This window comes from Crocuta crocuta, unplaced genomic scaffold (assembly GCF_008692635.1).
Source record: "Crocuta crocuta isolate KB4526 unplaced genomic scaffold, BGI_CrCroc_1.0 scaffold3, whole genome shotgun sequence".
Taxonomy (NCBI): domain Eukaryota; kingdom Metazoa; phylum Chordata; class Mammalia; order Carnivora; family Hyaenidae; genus Crocuta; species Crocuta crocuta.
The window spans coordinates 2,567,988-2,594,926 of NW_027529934.1; the positions used below are offsets into that span (position 1 = coordinate 2,567,988).

Here is a 26,939-nt window from a genome sequence, read left to right on the forward strand (position 1 = left end):
AAGAGACTTCTTTTCACCAGACAGACAAGATTAAAGCTTAATAATACACAATGCTAAAAACAGTGTGGAATACAGGTGCTCTCACGCATTGCTGATAGAATGTAAAATGGCATAAACCTCACTGATGGGTAACTGGCATTAAATATAAAAATTTTAAATGTATATATCATTGGATCCAAGGACTCCTTTTTTAGAAGTGGTACATTCACAAAGGTGATTTTTTTTTTTTTAAACAAAGTAGTCAATGTAGCAATGTAATCAGTAACAGTAAAAGTACTAAAAACAACTCTAATGTCCATCAGTAGGACTGGGAATATACAGGGAATACCACACAGCTAGTAAAAAAAGAATGCAGTAGACCTCAGTGATAACACAAGATGTTCCCTACGATGTACTGCTGATAAAAGGTTCAGAATATGTATATACTGCATTTGCATTTGCATTTTCATACAGAAAAAAGACGGGACAAACACATGCTTGCATATGGATGACAAATGACAAAATTCAGAAGGACACAGAAGAAAATAGTAATACTGACCACCTCTGCAGGCAAGAGCTGAGGGAAGAGATGACTTGTATTTCATTTACTGTGCAACTTGAACTCTGTGAATTTTTTATCATGTGCACATGTACTTTTTCAACTGAAAGAAAAACCTAATTAAGAAGAAAAGCAGCAGCAGCAGCAAATAATCATGGCAGAAATAGAAATGGATTTGAAAAAGAAGGTAGTTTCTGGTAATGGAAGGGAAGACTGTGGTTAAGATGAAGCAAACAAGAACTGTGGCAATTAGATTACAATATGGAATATTTGTTGCCTAAGGAGATATGTCCCAAAGAGATGAGAAGGGAGAGATACACTGAATAGGGAAGATTAGCTCAGATTAAAAATGACCTTGAAAGTTAGGCAGAGTAATTAAGACCTAATGAGAAAAGTAAAAGGAAGCCAATGGAGAGGAATGATGTTATCAAAAGAATTAGGGAAGATTATTCTGGCAAGCTAAACAGAGTTGAGAGTCAAGGAGGCAACCTACAGCCTAGGCAGTAATCCGGGCAGGTTATGATGGACAATGGCCTGAACCACAGCTTGGTGGTAGGAATGGAGAGTGGAGTGTGAATATGAAAGATGTTCTGAAACAGACTATGTAAGAGGGAATCAACAAGGACTCAATGATTACTACAAAATTTGAAACCTGATGTCTAGAAAATGTTGATTCCATTTAAGATTGAGAATTTACGAGAATAAGCTAATTTCAGAGGAAAGATGGAAATAGGAAAAGACAGGAAGTCCAAGGAGAAATATCTACCACGCATTTGGAATCTGACATGTAGCAGGTTTTTAACTGGAGGACACACTGGAATTCTGGCTCTGCCACTTACCATCTCTGTGATCTGAGCCAATTACTGAAATCTTTGAGTCTCAGCTTGTCTGCAAAACGGGGGTAAAGATATATACCAAATTGTTTTCAGGTAAAACATCTCTGGAAAAACATACAAGAAATTAGGCATTGGTTGCCACTGGGCGAAGGAGCTGAGTGGAGGGCAGAAGAGTAAGGGGAAAATATTTTACATATATGTATATATATGCATGTATCCTTTTGCAGCTTTTGAACTTTAACACATGAATGTATTGGCATAAAAAGAAATAAATGTTAAAATAAAAGCAGGGGTGACATTTATTGTCTATAATAATAAAAAGTCCAAAAATCCTGTAAGCTCTACAAGCTACGATGCTGGAGAGCAGTTCAGCTCAGGGAAAAGGACGAGAATGCCCATGCTGACATGAAGGGGAGCAGTCACAATGGCACGAAATAAATGGAAGGAAGCACCCAGCTTCAACTCAACCCAAAGACTCAACTCTGAAGAAAAGGAGCGGTGAAGAATCCAAAAATGATACAGTTTCAAGAGTGGAAGATATGAGTGAGGACAGTTTAGTGCAAGGAAGCCAAGAGAAGGGGCAGGCTGATGGTGCCAAATATACTAAAAGGAAAGATGACGAAAGCAGAAGAGCCTCCGGATTTAGCAATAAGAACACTGGCGACATTTTAAGTGCCAAAGCAAAAGAGATAGGAAAACAGATCTAAATGCAAGTGTATGAAAGAAAGAGTGAAGGATAAAGAAATAAAAGAAGACATAGGTGCTGTTTTTGAAGTGCAAATGAAAGCGCTTTTAAAAAAGTGATTGTGATTAGGTAATACCATAGTCTTTTTTTTATTTAATCACACAAGCCATTTCCATTTATCTATGTCTTATTGCCTGAACTGTCCTGCCTTGTGCTATTAACTAAACTTGTGCTTAAGAATAAAACCCTCAGCCAAACAGCCCCAGAAGTTAAGGACTCTGTCTTATATTTGTATGTGTTAAAAATTATGCCTCAAAGAGTGCTCTGTATACTAGGAGACATTTAACCTTTTGGGACAATCAAGAAGGCATATGTGAGACATTTATGAAAATGCTATTAATGATTTTTAAAAAGCAAGAAGAATTTTACCATTTAAAAAATTGAAGAAAAATGTTAGAAAATTAATGTTATCTTCTAATTTCTGTCATTCAGCACAGTACTGGGTACCTAAGATGCTCTCAGTAAATGCATACTGATTTCAAGGTTCATTAATTCAAATCAGTAAGCTTAACAGAGTACATCACAAAGTTCTCCAGAGATGGCACATCAATCCTATTTCAGTAATGAAATCTGGCTCAAGTTTCTGTTCCAAGGACATAACCTATTACAAACTGTTCATACCAGGGCCATTTTTCATATCAACAAAAAGGAAAACTCTAACTCTTCAAACAGAGAGCCCTTTCTCACTCACCAGGACCATCTTCTTCACTATTTGGTCTGAATTTCTCTCTCTAGGCTGGCTTACCTCACTTCTCAACTGAAGCTCTGTCCTGAATTACTGCTTTCTGGGTCAGTTCCTAAATAGGGGCTTCTCTTCTACCCTAGAATGGGATTGGTCACCAGGGATGTGCTCCAGAAAAGCATGGCAAAAAATTCATAAATCTTTAAGGTATAGAAAAATGTTATGTTTCAAAGTACTCTGTCAGAGAGACATAATCTCTCAAAATTCTCCATGTCTCTATTGTACTAACCACAAAGAAAAAGATGTAAAAGAACTAATTCTCAGGCTTAACTTGTCATTCCTTCTAGTATCAGGTAAGGTACAAATCAGAACTCTCAGGAGATATAAAGCCAAAAATAAATTATGTCTTTGAAAATATCCAGAAAAAAAATCTTTTGCTTTGTAACAGGTTGTATAAATCAACTTCTTCAGATATGATTCTAATATCAGAATAGTGTAAGCTATTAATACAAATTAACACCAACTAAAACGGATATTTTTATTAGCAAGCACACAAAATCCAAACAAAAATATAAACACATGAAAAAATATTTTTGCTTTTATGAAATTACTTCTATTTTTGACTACTTTAATAATAATACACTAGGGGTGCCTGGGTGGCTAAATCACTTGAGCATCCAACTTCAACTCAGGTCATGATCTCACAGTCTGTGAGTTCGAGCCCCACATCAGGCTCTGGGCTGACAGCTCGGAGCCTGGAGCTTGCTTCGGATTCTGTGTCTCCCTCTCTCTCTGACCCTCCCCTCCTCGTGCTCTGTCTCTCTGTCTCTCAAAAGTAAATAAATGTTAAAAAAAATTTTTTTTAAATAATACGCCTTCATTTTGTGTTTTTAGAACATTTAGAATGAAATGATTTCCTTTAAACCTGGAATATATGATTCCATATGTTAATTATACTACCTACCATCACACCAGCAAATGCAGCAATGAAATAGACATAATTGCTCTTGAAGTACCAAAACCCAAGAATTAATCAGTGGTAGTAGATAAAATTGGCTGAGAGGAAGGAAGGAAAGAGGGAGGGAAGGGAGGCAAGGAGGAAGGCCTAGAAAAAATATAATTACTCTTGGTAATTGGGAGTAAAATTCAAATTTGAAACCAACAAACCATTATCCTGTGTTACATCATTAGCACTGTTTTCCTCTGCTCTATTTCAGCATTTTCAAAAATATATCGAGGCTCTGAGGTAGTGATTATTTGACCATATCTGTTTAATTAAAATCAATATGCTCAGGTTTCAGGCACAGGAAAAAATTCTTTGTGAGAGAAGTAAATATCAAAAAATACATATTTTCAATTAAAATTAATAGAAGAAAAAGTCACAGGAAAGTCAGAATTAAAAACTCTAGGGAACATGTGGTAAAATGAAGAAATACTAGTAAGTTGTGAAATAAACAAAAACAGTTAACATTTAAGTAACCATTAATGTAGCTGTGAAGTTCAGTGCATATATTATGAAAAAAATTATTACTAAAAAAAAACCCTGTATAGCATTAAAACACAAAATGATTGATCATTAAATTCCACATTATTTTAAAAAGACATATGGGGAGGAAGGAGTGAAGGGGAGGAAAAAAGAGAATTCAAGCCTGCTAAAATTTGCAACATTTCAATGACCACACTTTTCACACATTCTTACATTAGTATATATTGAGTACAGAGATAGTATAGTAAAAATAAATGTTTAATTAGCATGTAAAAATCTTTTTAATTCACTAAAAATAAAGGAATAAAGAAAACAATCAAAATAACAAGGGAAAGTAATAGAGAAAGAAACAAAAAGAATGTATAAAACCAACAGGAAGATGGAAGAAGTTAAACAAAAACCTCAGGTATATCAATAAATGCAAATAAGTTATGTTACACTACTTAAAAAGACTCAGATTAAGTCTAAAGAGGTAAATCTAACTATTTGCTATTTATAAGAATTAAACCCAAATGACAGAGAAAAGTCAATGATAATAAATTTGGCAGACCTAATGAATACATCCAAAGAAAAAGAAATAAGTAGCAATATTAATGATACATAAAGAATCAGAGGCAAAAAGCTTTAAATAGGAGAGAGGATTCCTTTATATTAATAAATTCTATTTGTGCAATAAGAGAGCATTAAGATTAAAAATTTTTTTTGTTAATGTTTATACTTTTGAGAGAAAGAAAAAGATAGAAGCATGAGCAGGGAGACACAGAATCCAAAGCAGGCTTCAGGCTCTGAGCTGTCAGCACAGAGCCCGACATGGGACCTGAACTCACAGACCACGAGATCATGACCTGAGCTTAAGTCAAACGCCTAACCGACTAAGCCACCCAGGCGTCTCTAAGATTCTTAAATTAAAATACAAATGGATGTGAGAAGCAAATAAATATCAAAACCCCATAGATCAAAAGGAAAAAAAACTAATTTAAGACGGTATACTTGAGTACTATCATCAATAAAGTAGATTCAATATAGCTTTATATTAAAATGCTGTATTAGTTACATATAATATGTAATATACATATACAATATTATTACAACACACATATATAACATGTAACATTATAGAGTATAAAATTATCTACATATAACATATCTGATATAATTAAATAGAAAATATACCTTCTTTTTAAATCCTTTGAACTNCCTACACAGTGGAACATGTTAGTTCAACATATATATATATATATATATATATATATAAAATCCATGTATTAGTGGACCCATGCAGTTCAAACAAATGTTCAACAGTCAACTATAATTATAAAAAGTGATCCTTCACTGGACCACATAGAAACTTTAAAATTAGAAATTAATAACAGAAGGTTGGCAACAACAAAAATGCCATGAATACAAAAAACTAATCACTTCAAAAACAGAAATTTCTAGTCATAAGATTAATCAGTACCAGGGATGGAATGTACAACATGACTACAGTTAATGCTGCTGTGTGATGTATACAAAAGTTAAGAGAGTAAAGCCTAAGAGTTCTCATCCTAAGAAACTTTTTTCTATTGTACCTGCATGAGATGACAGATGCTAACTAAACTTAACTACAGTCATCATTTCACAATGAATGTAAGTGAAGCCATCATGGGGCACACCTTCAACTTACACAGGGATGTGTGTCAAGTGTATCTCAATAAAACTGGAAAATATAAATAAAGAAGAAAAAATTAATTTCAGGGTCAGAGAAGAAATCACAATGGCTCTCTTGGAAATATAAAAAAACAATCATTTATAATACCACCAAAACCCATCAACTACTTACAAATAAATCTAACAGAATGTTACATGATTTGTATGCTTTAAACTAAGAACTGCAAATAAGAAATGTGGAGGAAGACCTAAAGAGAGATATGTGCACGGATCAGAAAACTCAGTATTATTAAGATGTCAGCTCTTTTCAAACTGATCTATAGATCTATAGATCAGATACCAATCAAAATCCTAGCGAGCCTTTTTGCAGAGATTGACAAATTGATTCTAAAGTTTATGTGACAAGGCAAAGGACCTACATCATCCAAAATAATTTTGATAAATACAAAGGTAGAGGACTCGCACCATCTGATTCCAAGACTTACTATAAGGTACAGTAATCAGGAGAGTGTGCTATTGGAGAGCCTGGCTGGCTCAGGTGGAAGAGCATGCAACTCTTGTTCTGAGGATTATGAGTTGGAGCCACACACTGGGTATAGAGATTACTTTTAATAAATAAATAAAACTAAATAAAACCCCAAGGTAGTGTGCTATTCATTTAAGGACAGACACATGGATCAAAGAAATAGAACCCAGAAACAGATTTATGTAAATATGGTTAAAGGATTTTCAACAAAGACGCTAAGGTAAGTCAATGAAGAAAGGACAGTCTTTTCAACAAATGGTGTGGGACCACTGGCTAGCTAAATGCCTATCAATCCCTACCTTGTACTATACAGACAATAGCCAACTCAAAATGGATCACACAGAGCTAAATATAAAAACACAGCTATAAAACTTCTAGAAGAAAACCCAGGGCAAAATCTCTGTGACCTTGGATCAGGTAAGGATTTCCTAGATAAAACAAACAAACAAACAAACAAAAACACAACCGAAATAAGGGAAGAAAAATTGATAAACTAAATTTCATCAAAGTAAATAACTTCTACTCTCTAGAAGATACTGTAGTAAAGACACATACTGGCAGGAAATACTTGTAAACTACACATCTGATAAAGTATTTGCATCCAGAATATATAAAAAACTCAGTAACAGGAAGATCGTCTTAAAAAAATGCATAAAGGATTAAAATAGGCACTTCACCAAAGAGATACAGATGACAAGCCTGTAAGACACTCATCATTAGTCATTAGGGAAAAGTAAATTAAAACTATGACGCAATACACCTATTAAAATGGCCAAGATTACAAAGCCATACAATAGAGAGTGCTAGCAAAGATAGAGAACTAGAACTCTTGCACACTGCTGGTGGGAATGTAAAATGGTACAGTCAGCATGGAAAACAGTTTGGCAGTATCTTACAAAGTTAGTAATATATTTACCACACAATCTGCCAGTTCAAGTCCTAAGTATTTACCCCAGAAATGTCTCCCAAGACCTGTACAAGAATAGCTTGATTTATAATAGCAAAAACTGGAAACAATCCAAGTGTCCCTCAACCCGTGAATGAATAAACAAATTGTGGTATGTCCATACACTGGGATACTACTTAGCAATAAGAAGGAGTGAATTACTGCCTAATGCAACAACATGAATGAATATCGAAAGCATTCTATTAAGTGAAAGAGTCATATCCAGAAGGCTACCTACTGTATGATTCCATTTATATTCTAGGAAGGCAAAATTACAGGGACAGAAATCAGACTGGTGGTTGTTAGGAGTTGGGGGAAGGACTGACTACAGAGGAGCCTGAAGGATCTTCTGGGGTGATAAAAATGTTCTATATGTCAATTGTGCTGGTTGTTACAGAACTATATACATTTATGAGAACTCATTGACCAGTATACCTAGAAAGGTTTCTGTAAATGAATTATACCACAATAAATCTGACTTTTAAAAAATGCTTTTCAAATTAATGGCAATGAGAGCACTAGAAGACATAATTTATGGAATGTAGGCAATCTGCACTAAGAGGCAAATTAATAGCCTTAACTTCTTTCATTATAAAACAAGGATAAAAGTAAGTGTTCTAAGCCCTTGAAAAACATAAGAAAGCCACGCCTCTGCAAAGTCTAATCAGGAAAAGGGGGATACAAACACAAAGAGTAAGAAAAGATAAAGATAAAATTCCAAATACAAAACACTAAAAATTATAAAGGTTCTCTATATTGATACTAATGAATTTGAGAAGTGAATTAAATGGGCAACATCAAAACTGGTTCAAGAAGAGGTAGAAAACTTTGATAGGGCAGTATCTATGTAAATAATTGGAAATATTCTCAAAATACTATCCCTGCAAAAAGTTCCAGGTTCAGATGGGTTTATGATATCTTTTAAGCAATATCTTCAGAAGACAGAAAATTTCTGTCATAGCTGTTCACCATTCCAAAATATAGAAAGATAAAGATCCCAACTCATTTTATTAAGACAGCACCCCCTCAAACCCTTTATTCTGTCAAAGTATACAAGAAGGAAAACGACAGAAAAATCTTATCTGTAATATAGTAATATAGCTTTTCAGAACTATTCTTATAAAAACTTTTTTGTTTTTTTGAGAGAGAGTGCAAATGGTAGAGGGAAAGAGAATCTTACGCAGGCTCCATGGCCAGTGAGAAGTCTGACATAGGGCTGGACCCCACGACCCCAAGGTCACAACCAGAACTGAAACCCAGTCAGATCCCAACCAACTGAGCCACTGAGGCACCCCTTAAATAACCACTTATATACATATGCTAGACACCATATGTATATACACTGCTTTGCTCAAATATCTTAATTATCCAGCAATCCTCTATTACCTTAGCTTAAAGGCATTTCTGTTTCTTTAAACTCCTTCCAAGATAAAAAACAAAAAGCAGACAACATTTCAGCAGTATAATCTCAATTTTTTGCTATTTAAAGCAGAACTCCTGTATTTTTTATTTATTTAGTTTTTAGTTTTTATTTAAATTCCAGTTAGCTAACATACAGTGTAATATTAGTTTCTGGAATACAATTCAGTGACTCAACAGTTACATACAACACCCGGTGCTCATCCCAAGTATATTCCTAAATCCCCATCACCTATTTAACCCATCCCCTCCAAACTGTCCACCGGCCTCCTGTTAACCATCAGTTTGTTCTTTATAGCTCAGAGTCTCTTGGTTTGCCTCTCCTTTTCCCCCTACGATCATTTGTTTTGTTTCTTAAATTCCACGTGAGTGAATTCATATGGTACTTGTCTTACTCTGACTGACCTATTTCGTAAAGCAGAACTCCTTTAAAAACACTTTCTAGGGGCAACTGGGTGGCTCAGTTGGTTAAACATTCAACTCTTGATTTTGGCTGAGGTCATGATTTCCTGGTCCTGAGTTCGAGCTCCACTCCACACTGAATGTGGAGCCTGCTTAAGATTCTTTCTCTCTCCCTCTACCCCTTCCCCATACTCGTTCTTTCTCTCTCTCTCAAATTAAAAAAAATCAAACAAACCTCAAACTTAAAAAAAATTAAAAAATAGGGGTGGCTGGGTGGCTCAGTAGGTTAAGCATCCAACTCTTGATTTTGGCTCATGTCATGATCTCATGGTTCATGGCTTCAAGCCCTACGACAGGCTCTCTGGTGTGTCAGCTCAGACCTTGCTTGGAATTCTCCCTCCCTCTCTCTCTGCCCCTCTTCCACCCATGTACACACATGTACTCTCTCAAAATAAATAAACAAAAAAATTAAAATAAAAAAATTTTAAAAAGCACTTTCTATATTCACTGTATTTCTCCTGTTTTTCTCTAACTAGTCTTGTGCCCACAATATTCCAATAAAACTGCTCTCAGGCAGGTCATCAATGTCTTCATTATGTTAATTGCAAAGGTGAACTATCAGTCCTCCTATCTTGGAGAATACAAATACAGTGCAGTATCTCTCATGGTTGATTACAGCCTTCTTCCTATAAAATAATATTATCTTGACTTATCTCTTGCCTCACAGGCTGCTTCTTATCAGGCTGCTTTGCTGGTTCTTTTTTGGTTCTTTCTTATTTCATCGTTCTCTCTCTCTAGGTGACTCAGTTTCATGACCTTAAATACCATCTATAAACTGATGGTCCCATATTTACAACTTCAGTTAGATCTGTTCACTAAAACTGCAATGCCCTGACATCTCCACTTAGATGTCTGACACTGTAAACTTTATTCGGTCAGAATTGAACTCTTTATCTTCAAGAAATAAGACTCCCAGAGTCTTACCCAATCCAAGTAAATTTGTTGAAGCCAAAAGCCTTGAGTCATCCTTTCTTACTCTTATACTCTATGTATAATTTGCCAGTAAATCTGTCAGCTTTGCCTTTAAAATATATCCAGAATATTACCACTTCTTGCTGCTATCTCCACTGCTCCCCTGGGTTCGGATAACCACAGTATTTTCTAATTGGAATATTTATAATCACCTCCTAAATGTTCTGCCTGCTTCTGCCCTTGTGTCCCTACAATCTAGTCTCAACATATCTAAGCCAGAGAGAGTCTTTTAGAACAAGTATCCTAACATCCTCTGCACCCCACCCCCCATCACCCTTGTAACCACCATTTTACTGTTTTCCTAAGTTTGGCCTTTTCAGATTCCACAAAGAAGTGACATCATACAGTATTTGTCTTTTGCTGTCTAACTTGGGGGTGGGAGGATAGGACACATGTGGTTTAAGAGTACAAATTTATGAGTAAATCAGTCCTAGAGATCTAACGTATCATATAGTGAATATGGACAACAATGCTGTATGAGCATCAAGCTTGTTAGGACTCAAGAACTTAATTATTCCAACCACTAAAATTAAGAAGTGATAATTATGTTATTGTGATGGGGTACCAATTATCACTACAATGACAATCATATTACAATATAGAAGTGTCCCATATTAACATGCTGTATACCTTAAATTAGCACAATGTTATATGTCAAATATGTTTCAATGAAAAAATAATAACGGCCTGTGCTAAAGTTCTTCCTGACAAAGGATTCAAAGGCCCTAAATGATCTGCTACCCACTCCATCCATCTTATGCTGTATGTACAGTCACACTGACCTCACACTCGTGAATGCTCTCACATCAGGACCTTTTTCTTGTTCTTACTGCTGGTAACGTTCTTCTTTCAGAGGCTCACAAAGTTGGCGTCCCTCCTTGAGGTCCTTGCTAAAGTGTCAGCTTCTTAGTGAGAGCTCCCCCGACCATCCTACATAAAACTACAACCTCCACCTTCCTCACTCACTAATCCTCTTCCCTGACTTTATTTTTCCCCACAGCATGAATCACTACCTGGCCTCTCCACAGAGCAGAAGCAAACGCAAACCTTCTCTAGAGAAATTCTTCTTTAGAAGATTCCCACACACTTCTCCAAGGAAAATGAGTAGCTCGAAGTAAAAAACAGCCAGGTATATACGGAAAAAGGGTACTACAACAGAAGGCCAATGAAAAGACCTTAGATAAGCTGGAGAGATAATTATTGGACTAAAACATGTACAGGAGAAATTATTCAGAACACAGCACAAAGAGATAAAGAGACGGAAAAAAGATAAGGAACATGGGGGATTACGAGAAGGACTAATATACATTTATTTAACTGGAGATCCAGGAGGAAAGGTGAGAGACTAGCAATATTTGCAAAAATGATGGCTGACAATTTCCCAAAAGTGTTGAAAAACACCATTCTTATGTTTCGAGAAAATCAATAGTCTAGAGAGTTAAACAAAAGAAATCCACAGATGGTTCACTATGCAGAACGTCAAATTAAACAAAAATTTTAAAGCAGAAAAAAAAATTTCTTACAAAGAGTACTGCTACTCTCAGCAGTAATAATGGAAATCACTAAAGAGTAGAATGATACCCTCGAGGCTGTTTTTCTACCCCCCAAAAAAGTATCTTTCAAGATGGAGGACAAAATGAAGACATTTTCAGACAAGCAAATATTGGGAGAACTTAACACCACAGACCCTCACTAAAGGACTTTCCAATCAATCAATCAATCAATAACTTTTCAAAGGCAGAAGAAAAAGTATCCCAGAGAAAAGGCAGAGATGCAAGAAGAGCAAAGACAGTGGAAGGTCCAAACGATCAATGAATTTATAAAACAACAAAACTGTCTGAAAAGATAGAATTAAGACACATGACAACAATATGTAAGAATTTAAAGAAAGAAAGAGGAGTTGTGTGTGTTGTAAGTTCTTTGTAGCAGAATTAACATCTGACATATATGAAACAGATAAAGCCTAGAAGTAAAAAGATGATAATCTATCATGTAGGTACATCCCAAGGAAACTGAAGTAACTATATTAATATCAGACAAAACAGATTAGAGTAAAAGATAAACTACAGAAAATTAAATAAATGAAAAGATGTTCATGCATTAGAAGGCTTAATACTGTAAACACATAATTTCTTACAAATTGATCTTTCCATTCAATGTAATCCCAATGAAATGATCAACTTTTTTAAAAAGTTTTATTTATTTATTTTGAGAGAGAGAGAGAAAGAGGGGAGGGAGGGGCAGAGAGAGAGACAGAGGGAAAGAGAGAAAGAATCCCATGCAGGCTCCGCGCAGTCAGTGCAGAGCCTGACACAGGGCCTAAACTCACAGATCATGAGATCATGACCTGAGACGAAATCAAGAGTCAGAAGCTTAACCAACCAAGCCACCCAGGTGCCCCTCTCAATTTTTTTTTTTAGGCGAAACTTGATCAGCTGCTTCTGAAACGTATATAGAATGCCAAGGGCCAATAAAGTACAAGTATCCAGAATATACAAAGAATGACTACAATCAACAGAAAAGTAATCAACACTTGAATAGCTCTGTCACAAAAGAGGAAATCCAATGGTCAAGGATGTTCGACTTCTTAAGTAATCAGGAATTCGAAATTAAAACTACAACTTCTAAACTGGTAAAAATGTAAGGGTCTGGTAATTCTAAGTGTTGGCAAGGATGTGGACCAATAAGCACTCCCCTTATTAGGAATGTAAATTGGCTCAATCACTTTGAACACTGTTTGACATTAACTGTAGAGCTGAAGATCTACATATTCTAGAAGTCACCAGCTTCACTCTTAAGTATCTAAAGAACGCCCTGCACATATGTGCCAGGAGATGAAGAATACTCATAGCAGCACTGTTTGCAAGTGCCCCGTGTTGGAAAGAACCCACCAGGAGCAAACAAACCATGGTCCATTCATATAATGGAAAACTACACAGCAATTAAAGGGGAAAAAACATGCAACCACATGGACGAGTCTCATCAGTACAACGTTAAGCAAAAGAAATCAAAACAAAAACTAAACATTATCTTTTAGGGAAGCATATATAGGTGGTAAAACAATAAAGAGCAAAGAAACAATTATCACAAAAAGTCAAAATAGCGGTTTCTTCCGGGTAGGTGTTTGGTGCTGACCAGGGATGACTGTGTGAGAGAAGGCCCAGGGGTCTGTGAGCCTGCAGTCTTCTATTTCCAGCTGGATGGTGGCTACCTGGTTTTCGTTTACAATTATTTAAACCATTAAATATATATTTAACATACTGTCTTGTATGTGTGATGTATCCTACAGTAAGGAGACGAATGAGAAGGAATACAGTGCTTTCACTGGGTTTGCTTCCCTACTGTAGCTGAGTACATTCTCTTCTTAGAAAGACAGTACTATTTAGTGGAAAAAGCATTAGAGGACAGAGCTCTCTTAATTAAAACCTTAATTTAGTCCTCTTAAGAAGCTCTCTTAAGCACATTAAGCCCCTCTGAACCCTAATTTGTTCACCTCCTAAATGCAAATACTAACACCTGCCTTTATCTCTTGGGATAGTCGGGCCTACAGATCATAATATACGGAAACATGTTTGGAAACTGCAAACAAAAAAACAAATTAACCCGGCAGCTTAGCTTAATGATCTGAAATCCAAAGGTTTCTGTTGCACTGCAGTGATGATAACACCAAAAGATAATAAAATCCATGAAAATAAAGGTTACATTCTAACAATCTTCCATTTCACTTCAAATAGCATTTTTTAGAAAATGGTGCATCTGTTAACAGTAGTGAATAAACAAATTGGGTTGTTTTGAGAAAAAATATAAAACATTATCTTAACCTAAAAAATGCTATAAAAGATGCCACATTAAAGGTCTAGAGGGGCACCTGGGTGGCTCAGTCGGTTAAGCATCCGACTTCAGCTCAGGGCATGATCACACAGTTCGTGGGTTCGAGCCCCACGTCGGGCTCTGTGCTGACAGGCAGTTCAGAGCCTGGAGCCTGTTTCAGATTCTTTGTCTTCCTCTGTCTCTGACCCTCCCCTGCTCACGCTGTCTCTCTCTCTCTCTCTCTCTCAGAAATAAGTAAAACATTAAAAAAAAAAAGAAAAAAAGGTCTAGAGATTGACTGGGGTGCCTGGGTGGCTCAATCCATTAAGTTTCTGATTCCTGATCTCGGCTCAGGTCATGATCTCCCGGTTCATGGGATGAAGCCCTGCATCAGGCTCTGTGCTGGTGGTGTGGAGCCTGCAGAGGATTTTCTCTTTCTCTCTTTCTCTCCCTCTTCCCTGCTCTCTCTCTTGCTCTCAAAATAAGTAAATAAACCTTTAAAAATAAATAAAAGTCTAAAGATTGAGACCTGCTCCTGTAGTTATAAAAGAAAACTTAAGAATGTCCTTCCTCTCCATAAAAAGGAAAAATATACTTTGCTAAGTTACACTTCCAGTACCTTCTCCCTAATAAATCACAGCCGGCACCCAATTTTTCTCCCTAAAGTGAGTAAAGGAGACAGGAATTAAATACGTGATTTAACTGGGCTTCTTGTGTGGCCTTAGTGCTGCTATGGGAAAAGTAACAGGAAACTGAGAGACAAAGTCTAACTCACTATAACAACTTAATGCACGAAAGGATAAAAGTTTTAGGTATTTATTTTGCCACTACTAAAAAAAAACTTCTGTCATAAATATCAATGCTGTTCTTTTTTTTTTTTTTTTTTTTTTTTTATTTCTAGCAGAGAGAGAGACAGTGTGAGCAGGGGAGAGTCAGAGAGAGAGGGAGATACAGACTCTGAAACAGGCCCCAGGCTCTGAGCTGGCAGTCAGCACAGAGCCCGACGCGGGGCTCAAACCCACGAACTGCGAGATCATGACCTAAGCGAACGTCGGACGCTTAACCGACTAAGCCACCCAGGCGCCCCTCAATGCTGTTCTTAAATTTTCTTTCAAATCCAAACATTTAAAAGATGACAAAGATGATACAAAAATGTAGAGTAAAACAATTTATGACAATGTTGCATTATTTCTCTACATAAAATATTAATGTTCAAAGTTCTACATACCTGAATATTTTCCCTACTCCAAGTGTGTGGTGTTTTATTGGCAAGTAATTTCAGATCTTGTATAGCAAGTCTCTTTACTGCCTTCCTAGGGTCGTTCTTCAAATACTGCAGTAGAAGCTGGATCTATGAAAGAAAAGTCATTCCTGAACAATACTGCCACTGAAATTATCATTAGGGATGTGTGCCCAGTTCTAAAAACTGAAGCTTTTAGATTTGAGACAGAACTCATTTCAGGTTGCAGCCTGGTCATTTATTAGCTATGGGTCCATGTTTGGGCCAGTTTCTCCTTGTGCATAAAAATACACTCATAATCCTTTAACTTGTAAGATTCTAGCACGGGACCTGGCCTTTTCTTTGCTGCCAAACCCATGCTCTGCCAAGTGCCCCCACTTCTGCTTCATTTTCTTAAAGGGCTCCCCAGAATTAGTACTTTGAATACAGAAAAGAAAAAAAGCAAACAAAAGGAAGTTAAAGTAATCTTTATCAGAGAAAGAGATTTTAATATTATCAAAACTTAGGGGTTACTTAACCTTTTTTTTGGTTTATGCTTAATAGGCAAGTTTACCGAAGAAAAGGCAGTTTAAAGAAAACAGAAATTACCTGCTTAGGTGTATCAACCAAAGATGAAGCAGCGAGCAGAGTAAAAGTGTGCAAGGAAACAATCACCATTTTGGTGGAGGGGTAGGATGTGACCAGCTGCTGTAGAAGCTGCCGTGCGCTGGACGCCAAGATTGCATCGTGGTGCATGTGCTGAAGGATGGGGATTAACTTCAGCTTCAAGTCAACGGGTGTGGCTAACCCTGGGCACACAAGGGGTCATCAGAGACAGGTTTCTGATTATCATCCTCGATACTAGTTCACATTTAAAAGGTCTGATTCATTTAGCAAAAATGACCATTTAAAAACAAATAGTATACGGTTATGTTTATGACGTTAAAGATAATTATACTAGTGCTAACCCAATTAAGTTGAATAGTTTTCTTCCAAAGCAATTATCTTAACATTGATTTTTTGGTGAGTATGAAACTACATGCGGACAGTAGAAAACGCCTTTAAAAGGCATAGCAGAAAGCAAAGTTCATTATTTGCTGTTTATGTCATCCCATAGCATACTAAAAAGATACATGCATACAGGCACATATACACACATATTCAATGGCTACAATTTAATTATATTTACAGTTTAAAATTTTTCCTTCTATTTGCAGTTTTAGTGTTTTCCTTCAACACTAATATCTGGATGCAAACAGACTGTGTGGACGGGTTCTGAAGTTCTCTGAACTTGGTGTGGCATGGCAAAGCCTTTTTTACCTCCTGCACAGCAGGGATTCCATGAGAATTAAGTCCAGTGTATCTTTTGCTCTCAACACTGTAGCTACGCAAACAAAAACACCTTTTCTTCTGCAGCATAGCTTTGTGATGATAAAGAACAAAAACCTGTCCATCATAATTCACCGCACATATGCCAAAAGCTATTTCATACTCTGCAGAACACTGTTTTCCCATTGTGAGTTACTGTTAGCGGGAATATATAAGAACATTCCAACATCCAATGGTTACTTACATCAACAAACTCCCTTACTATCTGGCCTCTATTTAGGTCTGGCCAAAGCAGAGATCCCCAGGAGATAGGGGGGAGAAAAATGAGGTCAGAGTATGGACTCCCTGGTTTTCTATTAGCCATATCATGCTTATGTTATTAATATTTTGATCCTTACAGTACCAAATGTATTTGACATTGCTGGCCATTCTGTCTTTGAAACTCTTCTCTAAGGCATGCTCTTCCTGGCTTTTGTCCTTCCTCTGGCTATTCCTTCTCAATCTCTTTGCGTTCATCTCTTTTATCCACACTGTAATTTTTGGTATTCCTTGGGGTTGGTAATACGTTTTGTTCTCACCCTCAGTTCTTTCCCTGAGTGAGGTGATATTATCCCATGGCTTCCATTATCAGCTATGTGCTAAAGACTACCTACTCCTACACCTCCGCCTTGCACCTGAACTTCAGATACATAAATCCCATTACCTCCTGGTCACTTCCACTGAGATGTCCGGTCAGAAGCATTTTGTACTTAACTGGGCCCAGAGAATTTTGGATCTTCACCACAAAACTGACCCTCTAAAAATTCTTCCCATTTTAGTATATGACAGGCCCATCACTATAGAGCCTTTCTTGATTCTCTTACTTCTCTCACCCCCCACATCCAAATTTATTAGCAAACCCTGTTGATTCTGTCTTTAAAATATACGTCAAATCTGATCATGCCATTCTGCTCCCATTGCAGTCACTGTGGCCTCCTTCCACCACCATCTCCTGACTGGATTACTGCAAAGGTCTCCTAAGTATTCTCCCTACTGACGCCTTTCCCCATGGCAGACTCCTGTCTCGTATCTCCCCTCCTTCCTCTGCAAACCTCTGTTCAACCCAGCAGCCAGTGGAATTCCTCATGTTGACAGACATGTTTACTGGCTTAGGGACGTTCAGGATGCTTTACTTTGCAGAAACACAAGCCACTTAAAATTAAACGTTAAGGATACTTCATTCCTAAAACTCCCCTGCCATTTCCCTACCCTGGGCTCCAGCCTTCCTCCACTCCCTCTCCTGTGCGTTTTTCCCTCTTTCTCTTTCAACACCCTAGTTCCTGTTCTTTTGCTTTAATTTTTTTTTTGGATAAAACTTAAGAAACAATAATGAATCTTATGTGTGCAAACTAGTGGGTTTCTACACGTGGATATACCCAAATAACTATCACCCAGGTACACACAACACTCCCGCCCTGCATGAGGGTCACCAGCATAGCTTCCACCCACTTCCTTGCTGTTTGCCGGCTGTCTGAGGTTAGCCAGTGAAGAGCCCAGCAGGGTACGGGAAGGAGCAGGACGTCAGAGTACTTATTCCCTGGGTCCCTCTCCACAGGGTCATATCAGGTGATACCACATTGAAGGTCAATGTTTCAAAGTGGCCCTCTTAACATGACTCCAAACTTCCGGTAAACACTCCCTCTCTTCACCTTTGGGTGCAGGACTACATTATCCTCTACAGTTCATCCTGCCCACACCTTTGTAAATTGTTCCTTCCTTAAGCCCTCCTTGGATTATTTTAATTCAAGTGTGACATCTGTTTCTTGCTGAGTTCTTGTTGACAGAGCAAGCGTTTGATAAAAACTACTCAATGAATGAGTGATGCTTCCTTTTAATGGTAGCATTCTGCAGAAAAGCCCTTTTCTGACAGTGAGAAAAAAAGGACAAAGGAATAAAGGAGAACAGGACAAAGCTCAGCCATTGTATTTTGGTCTTCAGATAATTTTAATGTGGCTCCATTTCCTTTTCTGTAAAAGAGACATAATAGCATTACCTATTGACATCTGCCAAGTTGCACAACTCAAAGGAACGCCCTTAGAAAAACAAAGAGGAGGTGGCGCTGTCTAGAGCTGTGCAGCGCTGGAGCCCCAAAGCCCCCTTTAGCAAACAGCATGAGACTAAACGGGGCTAATATAGGCATAATATGCAAGATGAGATTAGAAAACGAGGGCCTTGTAGGCCATGGTAAGGAAGCTGTATTTGAATTTAGTTGCAGCTGGAAGACACGAGAGGAACATTAACGGAGTATGGTATGAGCCCCAGAACTGCTGACAGCCCTCCGCTCCCCAGATCAGACTGCTCTTCCCCTAAATATCTGCATCTCTCATGTAAGTATCACTCCATCCACGGCTTTCCTTGATCAGCATATATAAAATATAAAGCACCCCCTTCCACCCTGGAGTGGGGACTCTACTCTGGGAGCTCCCTATCCTTACCTCGCTTTTTCTCCATATCAACTGTTACATCAAATTTTTCTATCGCCACCTCTCCACCCACTTCTGCCACTAGAATGTAGGTTACAGGAGGGCAAGGACTTTGTCTTGTTCATTACTACATCCTAGGCACCAAGAACAACTCTGACATTTAGAAGACCCTTAATAAATATTATTTAAATGAATAAGTGAATGAATGGTGATGACGACACAGTAAGTACTTAATAAATGGTAGCGGCTATTATTAATACAAATCCCAGTAAATCACTTCATAAAACTAAATGAAGCACACATACCTTGAATCATTTCACTGATTTTGTTACAGATTCCTACAGCAAAATCCCTTTGAAAAAAGAGATAACAGCAAAAACTTTAAAACCAAGAAAAATTACATTTGCTGAAGTTTTCTAAGAACCTAAAGAGAACACAATCAACACAATACTTCAAATCGTAATGAGTATTCTAAGGGTCAGGTACTGGGGGTGGGGTAAGAACTGCAACTGACACCTAAACTCCCACCAGTGAATGGCTTTGTCAACACCATTTTCAAGTGGTGTTCAAGGAAAGATGCTCTGATTTACAAGTGCTGCATTCTGCGCAACTCAGTTCCACTGTCTACAACATTTGAGGTCATTATCTCAGTTCGCAATGTTTTAGGATATACTTTCAATTATGAAAAGCTTTTAATACCATAAACTGATTATATAAGAAATAAAATATATTTTAAATATCCTAAGTTTTAGATGTGGTAGGAAATATGGGCAGAATCTTACCAAGAGCTGAATTATTTAAAGTTAACTACCTATTTTTTTAAAATTATATACAAGTAAAGTGTTTTCCAAGGGGCTGCTTTTGATTCTGTCTCAACAAAAAAATATCACTGAGTGTTGCAAAAGTTATTAATAACATGAATATTTGGGATAGGACATTACATCATATGAAATATGATACAGATAATATGATCAAGCTTGGCTCATTTAGCCATGATAAATGAGATGCTAAGACATAAAATACTTCCCTTCTGCAGTTCAATGGATGTCTATATAAAATATTTCCTGCCATTAAGATATTTGCCATTTTAAATTTCATTCTGTCATAAGCAAACAGTGTTTTCCAGAGGCTACCTGATGTATTATGACACCATCTCTTGACAGCTAATGGAATGTATAATTGTGCATTCTTGTGTTTTCTAGAATGTTCCAAGGTAGTAGGTTTCGTGTATACATTTTCTGAGATTAACTCAGTTTGTACTCAATTCTTCTGTGCTCTTACTATATTTGACCATATCTTTTTTGTTTTAACGTTCATTTATTTTTGAGAGAGAGAAAGACAGACAGACAGAGCATGAGGCTGGAAGGGGCAGAGAGAGACACACACAGAATCCAAAGCAGGCTCCAGGCTTTGAGCTGTCAGCACAGAGCCTGATGCGGGGCTCGAACTCATGAACCTTGAGATCATGACCTGAGCCAAAGCCGGATGCTTAACCGACTGAGCCACCCAGGGGCCCCTTGACTCTGTTATTATCTTTAGAACCTCATTATCATCTATCATTATTTTGAAACCCTGAGGTTTTCCTTATGTTTGCAAAGACACATAACAGGAAGTACACATTGTCATGGTTTGCATTAAATTTTGAAAGATTTTTTAAAATTTTATCTGAAGTTGCCTTTGTTTTAGAATTTAACAATATTTTACTCCAAAGTAAAATAAAGCTTATTTGCAAGGTCTTTTTTTATAATTAAAAAGAATCACTGGCCAGGCAGAGATGAGAAGACCTGTTTTCTCAACACACAGTTGTACTGTCTAGGTCTGAAAAAAGCTAAAGCTGACATGAGAGAGTTTTCTAATTTGTGGAAAGAAAGAATCCATTCTAAAGGAAAGCAAAACTGTAAATTAAAAAATATGACTAAAGCCATCCTTAATGTTTTAGATGTTTATGATTTAACTTATCGTGCCTCAGGATATAAAACATTTCAAAATGTATCATGGTACCAGTTAACTTGTGGCTTCATTTTCAAACTATTCAGAATTTTTAAAAAAGACTATTTTAAATGGGCTCTTTAAAAGCAAAATATTGATTTTTAAACTAGAAATGAGAACAGGGTAAGTTATCATAATGTGTTGGCTGGAGAAGTACACCTGACCTAAGAGGCATGTGCAGCTGAGCACTGACAAGGCTGAAAACCTGGATGAAAGTCAGTAACAGAAGTCAAGGCACTGCCACTTTTCAACATTAGGTAACTTATCACATAAAAGATTTAGCTGCAAACATGAAGACTGCACAGATCAACAGACATGGCGAAACATGCTCTTCTGGTTCTATCAGCACCACTTAATCATGAAACATCATCTTTTGTGTAAATTCTGAGCAATAAGCACCATTTGTGATGAGATTTTCAAAGTAACTTTATTTTTTTAATCTCCTGGTTTTTCTGGAACACCAATGCTGCTTTCTTCACCACTGGTACCAAAGCAATGAGAGAAACTGCTGGCACCTCGGCAAGAATCAAGACGGCGCCACTAAATTGAACTATGGTCATCAGACTGCTGACCGCTATGCACTCACGTTAAAAGGAAGAAAGGAAGCCAGATGCTCTTACAAGTGTCCTTGATAAAACAGTGAAAATTACTAACGTTACTGAATTTCAACCCTTGAACAAGTCTTTTTAATATTCTTGGACAAAATGGAAGGCACACATCAAGTACATAGTGGTTGTCTCTAGGAAAAGTCCGAGACTATTGTTTGAGTTATGATATGAATTAGCTTTTTTTTTTTATGAAACTTCATGGTTATTCAGACTTGGCTACTTGGCAAACATTTTCTCAAAAGATGAATAAAGCCAGCTTGTAAATTCACAAAAAATAACACGGGAAAACTTTTTGCCAATCTGACCTTCTAAGTAAAAATCAGGATTTCAGAAAACTTGCAACTATGGCCATGAGCTTGACAGCATAATGTTTAAAGATTTCCCTGATGTGATCGGCGGTGAGAGTAACAAATGTGAACCTCTGATATGATACAGTGAGATGGGTCAACATTAAGATGATGTGTGTGCATGATGCAGTGAACCAATACTTTCCAAAAGACAATGCATAAATTATAGAACCATACATGGGTAAGAGATTCCAATGGATTTCAATGTAATATAGCACAAGTTCATGAATATGTTTTAGAGCCCACACTGAAGTTAACCTTTAAGAAACCACACTTGTCTAGTTTTGGTATAGCATCAGAGAAAAATATCCATAATTTTACCTATGAAGCTTTTAAAAATATTCCTTTCTTTTCCAACTATATATGTGTGAGGTTGGATTTTTTTCATATACTTTAACCAAAATAACATTGCCAGCAGAAATGTTGAGTACAGAAACAGATCTATGATTCCAGCCAGACATTAAAGAGATTTGCAAAAAATGTAAAATAATGCTACTTATATGACAAAACTGCCTTTTTATTTTGAATAATAATTATTTTCATAGCAGTATATTTACATTAACATCTTTAGAGAATTGTTATTTTAAAAATGAGTAAGTTCTTTAAAAATTTAGACATTTAAATTTTTAACATTGTAAATATTAATCACTATAGTCCACATAAACAAAAAAGCTCTTTGAGGACCTCAACGATGCTTGAAAAGTGTAAAGAGATTCTGATACCAAATAGTTTGAAAACTATGGTTCTAAGACATCAGCTTCACATTTGATAAGAAAAAGTTAAGTTATAAATGTTTTTAAGGTATAAGGTTAAAAGGTGTATCAGGTCCATATAGACAACTCATTCACATTTCAGAATGCTCTCATACTTGCTATCCCTTCTTCTTAGAATATTCCTCCTCTCACTTGCTGCCTCTTCATCACCCAGTTTCAGCTCAAAAGTCATTTATCAGAGAGGATTTCCCTGATCTCCCTACTTAAAGCAGGTCATTCAGGTCATTATCACAATAATGAAATTATTTTTATCACAAAATTGTTTTATTTTTTCATAACATTACACACATCTGATAAGGGCCAGGATCTTCTCTACCCCTGTATTCCTGGGTACTTACAATAGTTATTGGACATGGTGGATATTCAATAAGCATTTCTTCACTAACTATATAACTTTTACACAACTCAAAATTTGAAAATCTGTTATGGGCCTTTAGCCTTTAGGGTCAATGAACTGCAAATTAGAAGGCTGCAATCTTTCTTTTTTGTCTAGTAATACTTTTTAAAGTTCTTAATGTCAACATCAAGAACATATATTAAGAATATATAGTTTCATATGGTAATAAGACTATAAACAGAATAATAAGATTTTCTAGGCTCCCCCCCCTCCTCTGCCCCAAAAGTCAGATCTCACAACACTGCACCTACATTCCTGCGCTGTCACAATCAGCTGGCGCCAAGGGGCAAGCAGCCACCACTTCTTGAAGGCAAGTACACTATTCAGTTCAGCACAGTGGCCACAAGAGGGCACCACTCTCACTGACAATGCTTCCTCAGTCTCCAACTTCTGCTCTGTGACCTGGTGACTAGCTTTTTAAATACATAAAATCTTAACTTTTTTTAGAACAAGTGAGATGTGATTATGATAGGAGGCAGGGGGAGAACAGTATTAAATAAATTCTTAGGGTCTTATTTGGCCAGCTGCTCTAATTTGTTTAAGATCCAAAATTGATAAAGAGAGATACTAAGACAAAAACCCATCAGTACTGGTTGAAGTATCTGATCTCAAGCCAGGTCGGGCATCATTTCAGAAGAAGAGGTAAATGCTAATCTCAAAAAGATACAGTTCATTATACAACTTTACACTCTGATACATTCTGATAACCCCTTTAGCTTTTCCTACTGTGCTAATTTGGTATTTTTAAACATCACAAATTCTACTGAAACCTCTTATTGGAACCTTTTACATTAAAAACTGCTTCAACATAAACTTAATTTAAATGTTTACTGGTCATCAATTCTATAAACAAAGAATCATGTTTCATGTTACTTGGTCTTAATCTTTTCCAAAAGAGATCAGAAATTTCATAGCTGGTAAACATAGCTTCTGATTATAACACAAGAGAAAATCTGAAGTAAAAATGATTCTCATTAAATCAAATATAATTACTAAATTACAAATTTTTCATCTAAATTTAGGAACTAATTTTAGAAAACTATTTTTGGAGCTACAGAAAGTAGCAAATTTACTCAGGTAGATTATAAAGCACAGGCACCTTGTCAGTGGTAATCAGATAACTATTCACTAGATATAATTCCTATCCAATAAAAATAATTTTTAAAAAGTTCTTTCAATAGTAATGACTCCTGATAAGAAAAAAAATGCCAGTTTTCAAAAGCACAAATAGGAATTGTATTTACTCAGATATTTCTCTTCCTCAATTACTGCCACACGTACTAATTTTAAGCAGTACATTAAAAATTACATGCTTTCTATTCTCCATTCTCCTTTCCAAAGAATAATCCTGTGATTCTGAAGGTTTGACAGGAGCAGCTGAAGAGACGAATACTCATATAACTAAGCTGTGAATAAAGAAAGGTGGTGATTAACTATTTCAAGTTTTATCCAAATTTAGCAGAGATTCTTAATTGGAAATGCTATTTTTTTAATTTAAAAAACAGCATCATTCACCTGATTATAAAGTCCAAACCTGCTCCTGATGGTATATACGGAAATGTATAAAAAGGAAAATTAAAATAAGATACCAACTTAATCACCCAGAGACAATATTTTGATATATACATCCTTTGTCTTTTTTCTATTCCATCAATATAAATACATGTTTCTTGAAAAAATATATTCTATACTACTTCATAAGCTATGATGTAATGTTTTCAAATACATTTCTAAAATATATTTGTTAAGAACCGATATAATACTTCATTGTATGATAATATTTATCTAAGAACACTGGTAAGAAGTTAGGTTGCTACTAATCTTTTTTGTTTTTATAATATTGCAACTAGCATCCTTGCAAATAATTACCAGTACACATTGCTGATTCCTCAGGAAAAGTTCTCAGAAGTGGATTTTATCAGTCCACTTAAGGGGAAAAAGGCTAGACATATTTAAGGCAAAAGGCATATGACCAAAATGCCCTCCAGAAAGCAACACTGCTTTTGATTATCAGCCAGTTAAGGGGATAATATATATTTTTAGAGATAGTAATCAAACAAGTCAAACAGAGTAATACAATCATGGTCAATACAGCATTGAAAATAATAAAAAATCGTTCTGCAAGATAATAATGTAGGATATGACATCCCAAATAGGTTAAACCTGGTTTCAGCTCAAGGGACTATCTCTGTCAAACTGTGCACAGCTCTAATGCCTAAGAGCTAACCTTGAGGAGACAATGAGAAAGCAGCAACGGAGCATCAGAGCCATGTATGTTTGGGGAGGGTGCCTCAGTGGACAGAACTTCTGCTCCTCGATGAAGCCCTCCCTAACTACTCCACTGTCCTTCCAGAAATTCTTATGTTAGGGCCAAACTTTGTACTTTGTTGTTTTATGTACTGAAGTTCTGTTTCCCCAACAGGATGTAAACCCTCTTGGAAAATACACCTTGCCATTTACATTTTTCTCTGTTTATATACAGTGATGAGTTATTCCTTCAAAACCTCTTCTTGGGAAGCCAAATTATTAAAAGACCAATGCTTACTTTGACTGTGCAGAAAAGTTTGCAGCAGCAAAAACAGCAGCTTCAACTTCTACGTTATCGTGTGAATCCAGACTCTGCCGGATACTATGATGAGCATTCTTTCTCTCAGGAATTATTGATGCCAGACTTCCCAACATCCTACAGAGAAAGAGAAACCCAAAAAGGATACAAATACAGTAAGGTAAAAATCAAGAGAGGAAAAAGCAAGGCAAAGCTAGATATCAAAATTAAAATTTGTAGGTAATTTCTTCAATCTCAGGTTAATAAAGCATCAATTTTTAGGAATCAAGCAGTGTCTCAAATTCTAAATAGTTTTCCATATTCCAATATCTAAGAAAAATTAACATGGCTTATCTATCATAAGCAAAATTTAAAATCATCATCCTGAAGTACATCCGAAGTACCAAGTAGAGCCCAGAAACTTTTGAATTATTATAGCATCCAAAATATCAATTTTCCAATGTTCTGTAAATAAGTCCATTTTGGCAGAGCAACATTATTGCTAGCAAGCAGAATCACAAATAAGAAAAGTAAGATTCCCAGTCTTTTTTTCCACATCGGTAAATACTGATACCATGATTTTCAAATTTGTCTTCAACATCAAGAGAAAAGAGGTAGAAAAAGCTCCCTGGGGCTCATATCAAATCAGCAAGGGTGAGGAAGGTAGAGTCTGGAAAAAATACAGTCTACTTTATAATAAATTAAATTTAGAAAAGGAAAAAAAAAACTATTGTTTGTAACATAAACTACAGAAGGTAAAGCCTGAAAGATGTTTTCAGCAGAAAGGCATGGATTTTTGAGAGCTGAAAACACTGCAATGAACGAAACGGAGCTCCTATAGGGGCAACCTTTCTCTAAATCAATGTCTTAAGAAAGTTTCCAACCTGACATGTCATCAGTATCTTATGGAGATTTGATTAGACAGAAGTATTAGAGTTTATACAAAATACTAAAATGGACTAATATGTAATTTGTATTTAATTTGAAAATAAAGTTTCAAAATTACAGAAGTTATTCTTCAAAAGAAATAAACAACTTGTAAAATATTTTATACAAGAGATTAGAGTAGCCCACTATTGACACATTTTGATTAACAGCCTGTTACTATTTAAATATAAAAGGGCAAAACAAGCATAATCTCATTGGTCACTACTTTCTGAAGACATTTCTGGTAATATTATATAAGTAACTTATAGCA

At 36.3% G+C, this 26,939-nt stretch overlaps 1 protein-coding gene across 1 annotated transcript in view; it reads right to left on the reverse strand.

Moving 5' to 3' along the window:
* The window catches only part of INTS7 (integrator complex subunit 7), an 85,657-nt gene that overhangs the window by 39,989 nt on the left and 18,729 nt on the right, over nucleotides 1–26,939 (reverse strand). Inside the window, exons 4-7 of the mRNA XM_077763178.1 lie at nucleotides 25,742–25,879; nucleotides 19,388–19,434; nucleotides 15,901–16,100; nucleotides 15,301–15,423 (exon numbers count right to left, since the gene is read on the reverse strand). Of these exons, the coding sequence (XP_077619304.1) occupies nucleotides 15,301–15,423; nucleotides 15,901–16,100; nucleotides 19,388–19,434; nucleotides 25,742–25,879 (508 nt within the window). The remainder of the gene's footprint in view (nucleotides 1–15,300; nucleotides 15,424–15,900; nucleotides 16,101–19,387; nucleotides 19,435–25,741; nucleotides 25,880–26,939) is intronic.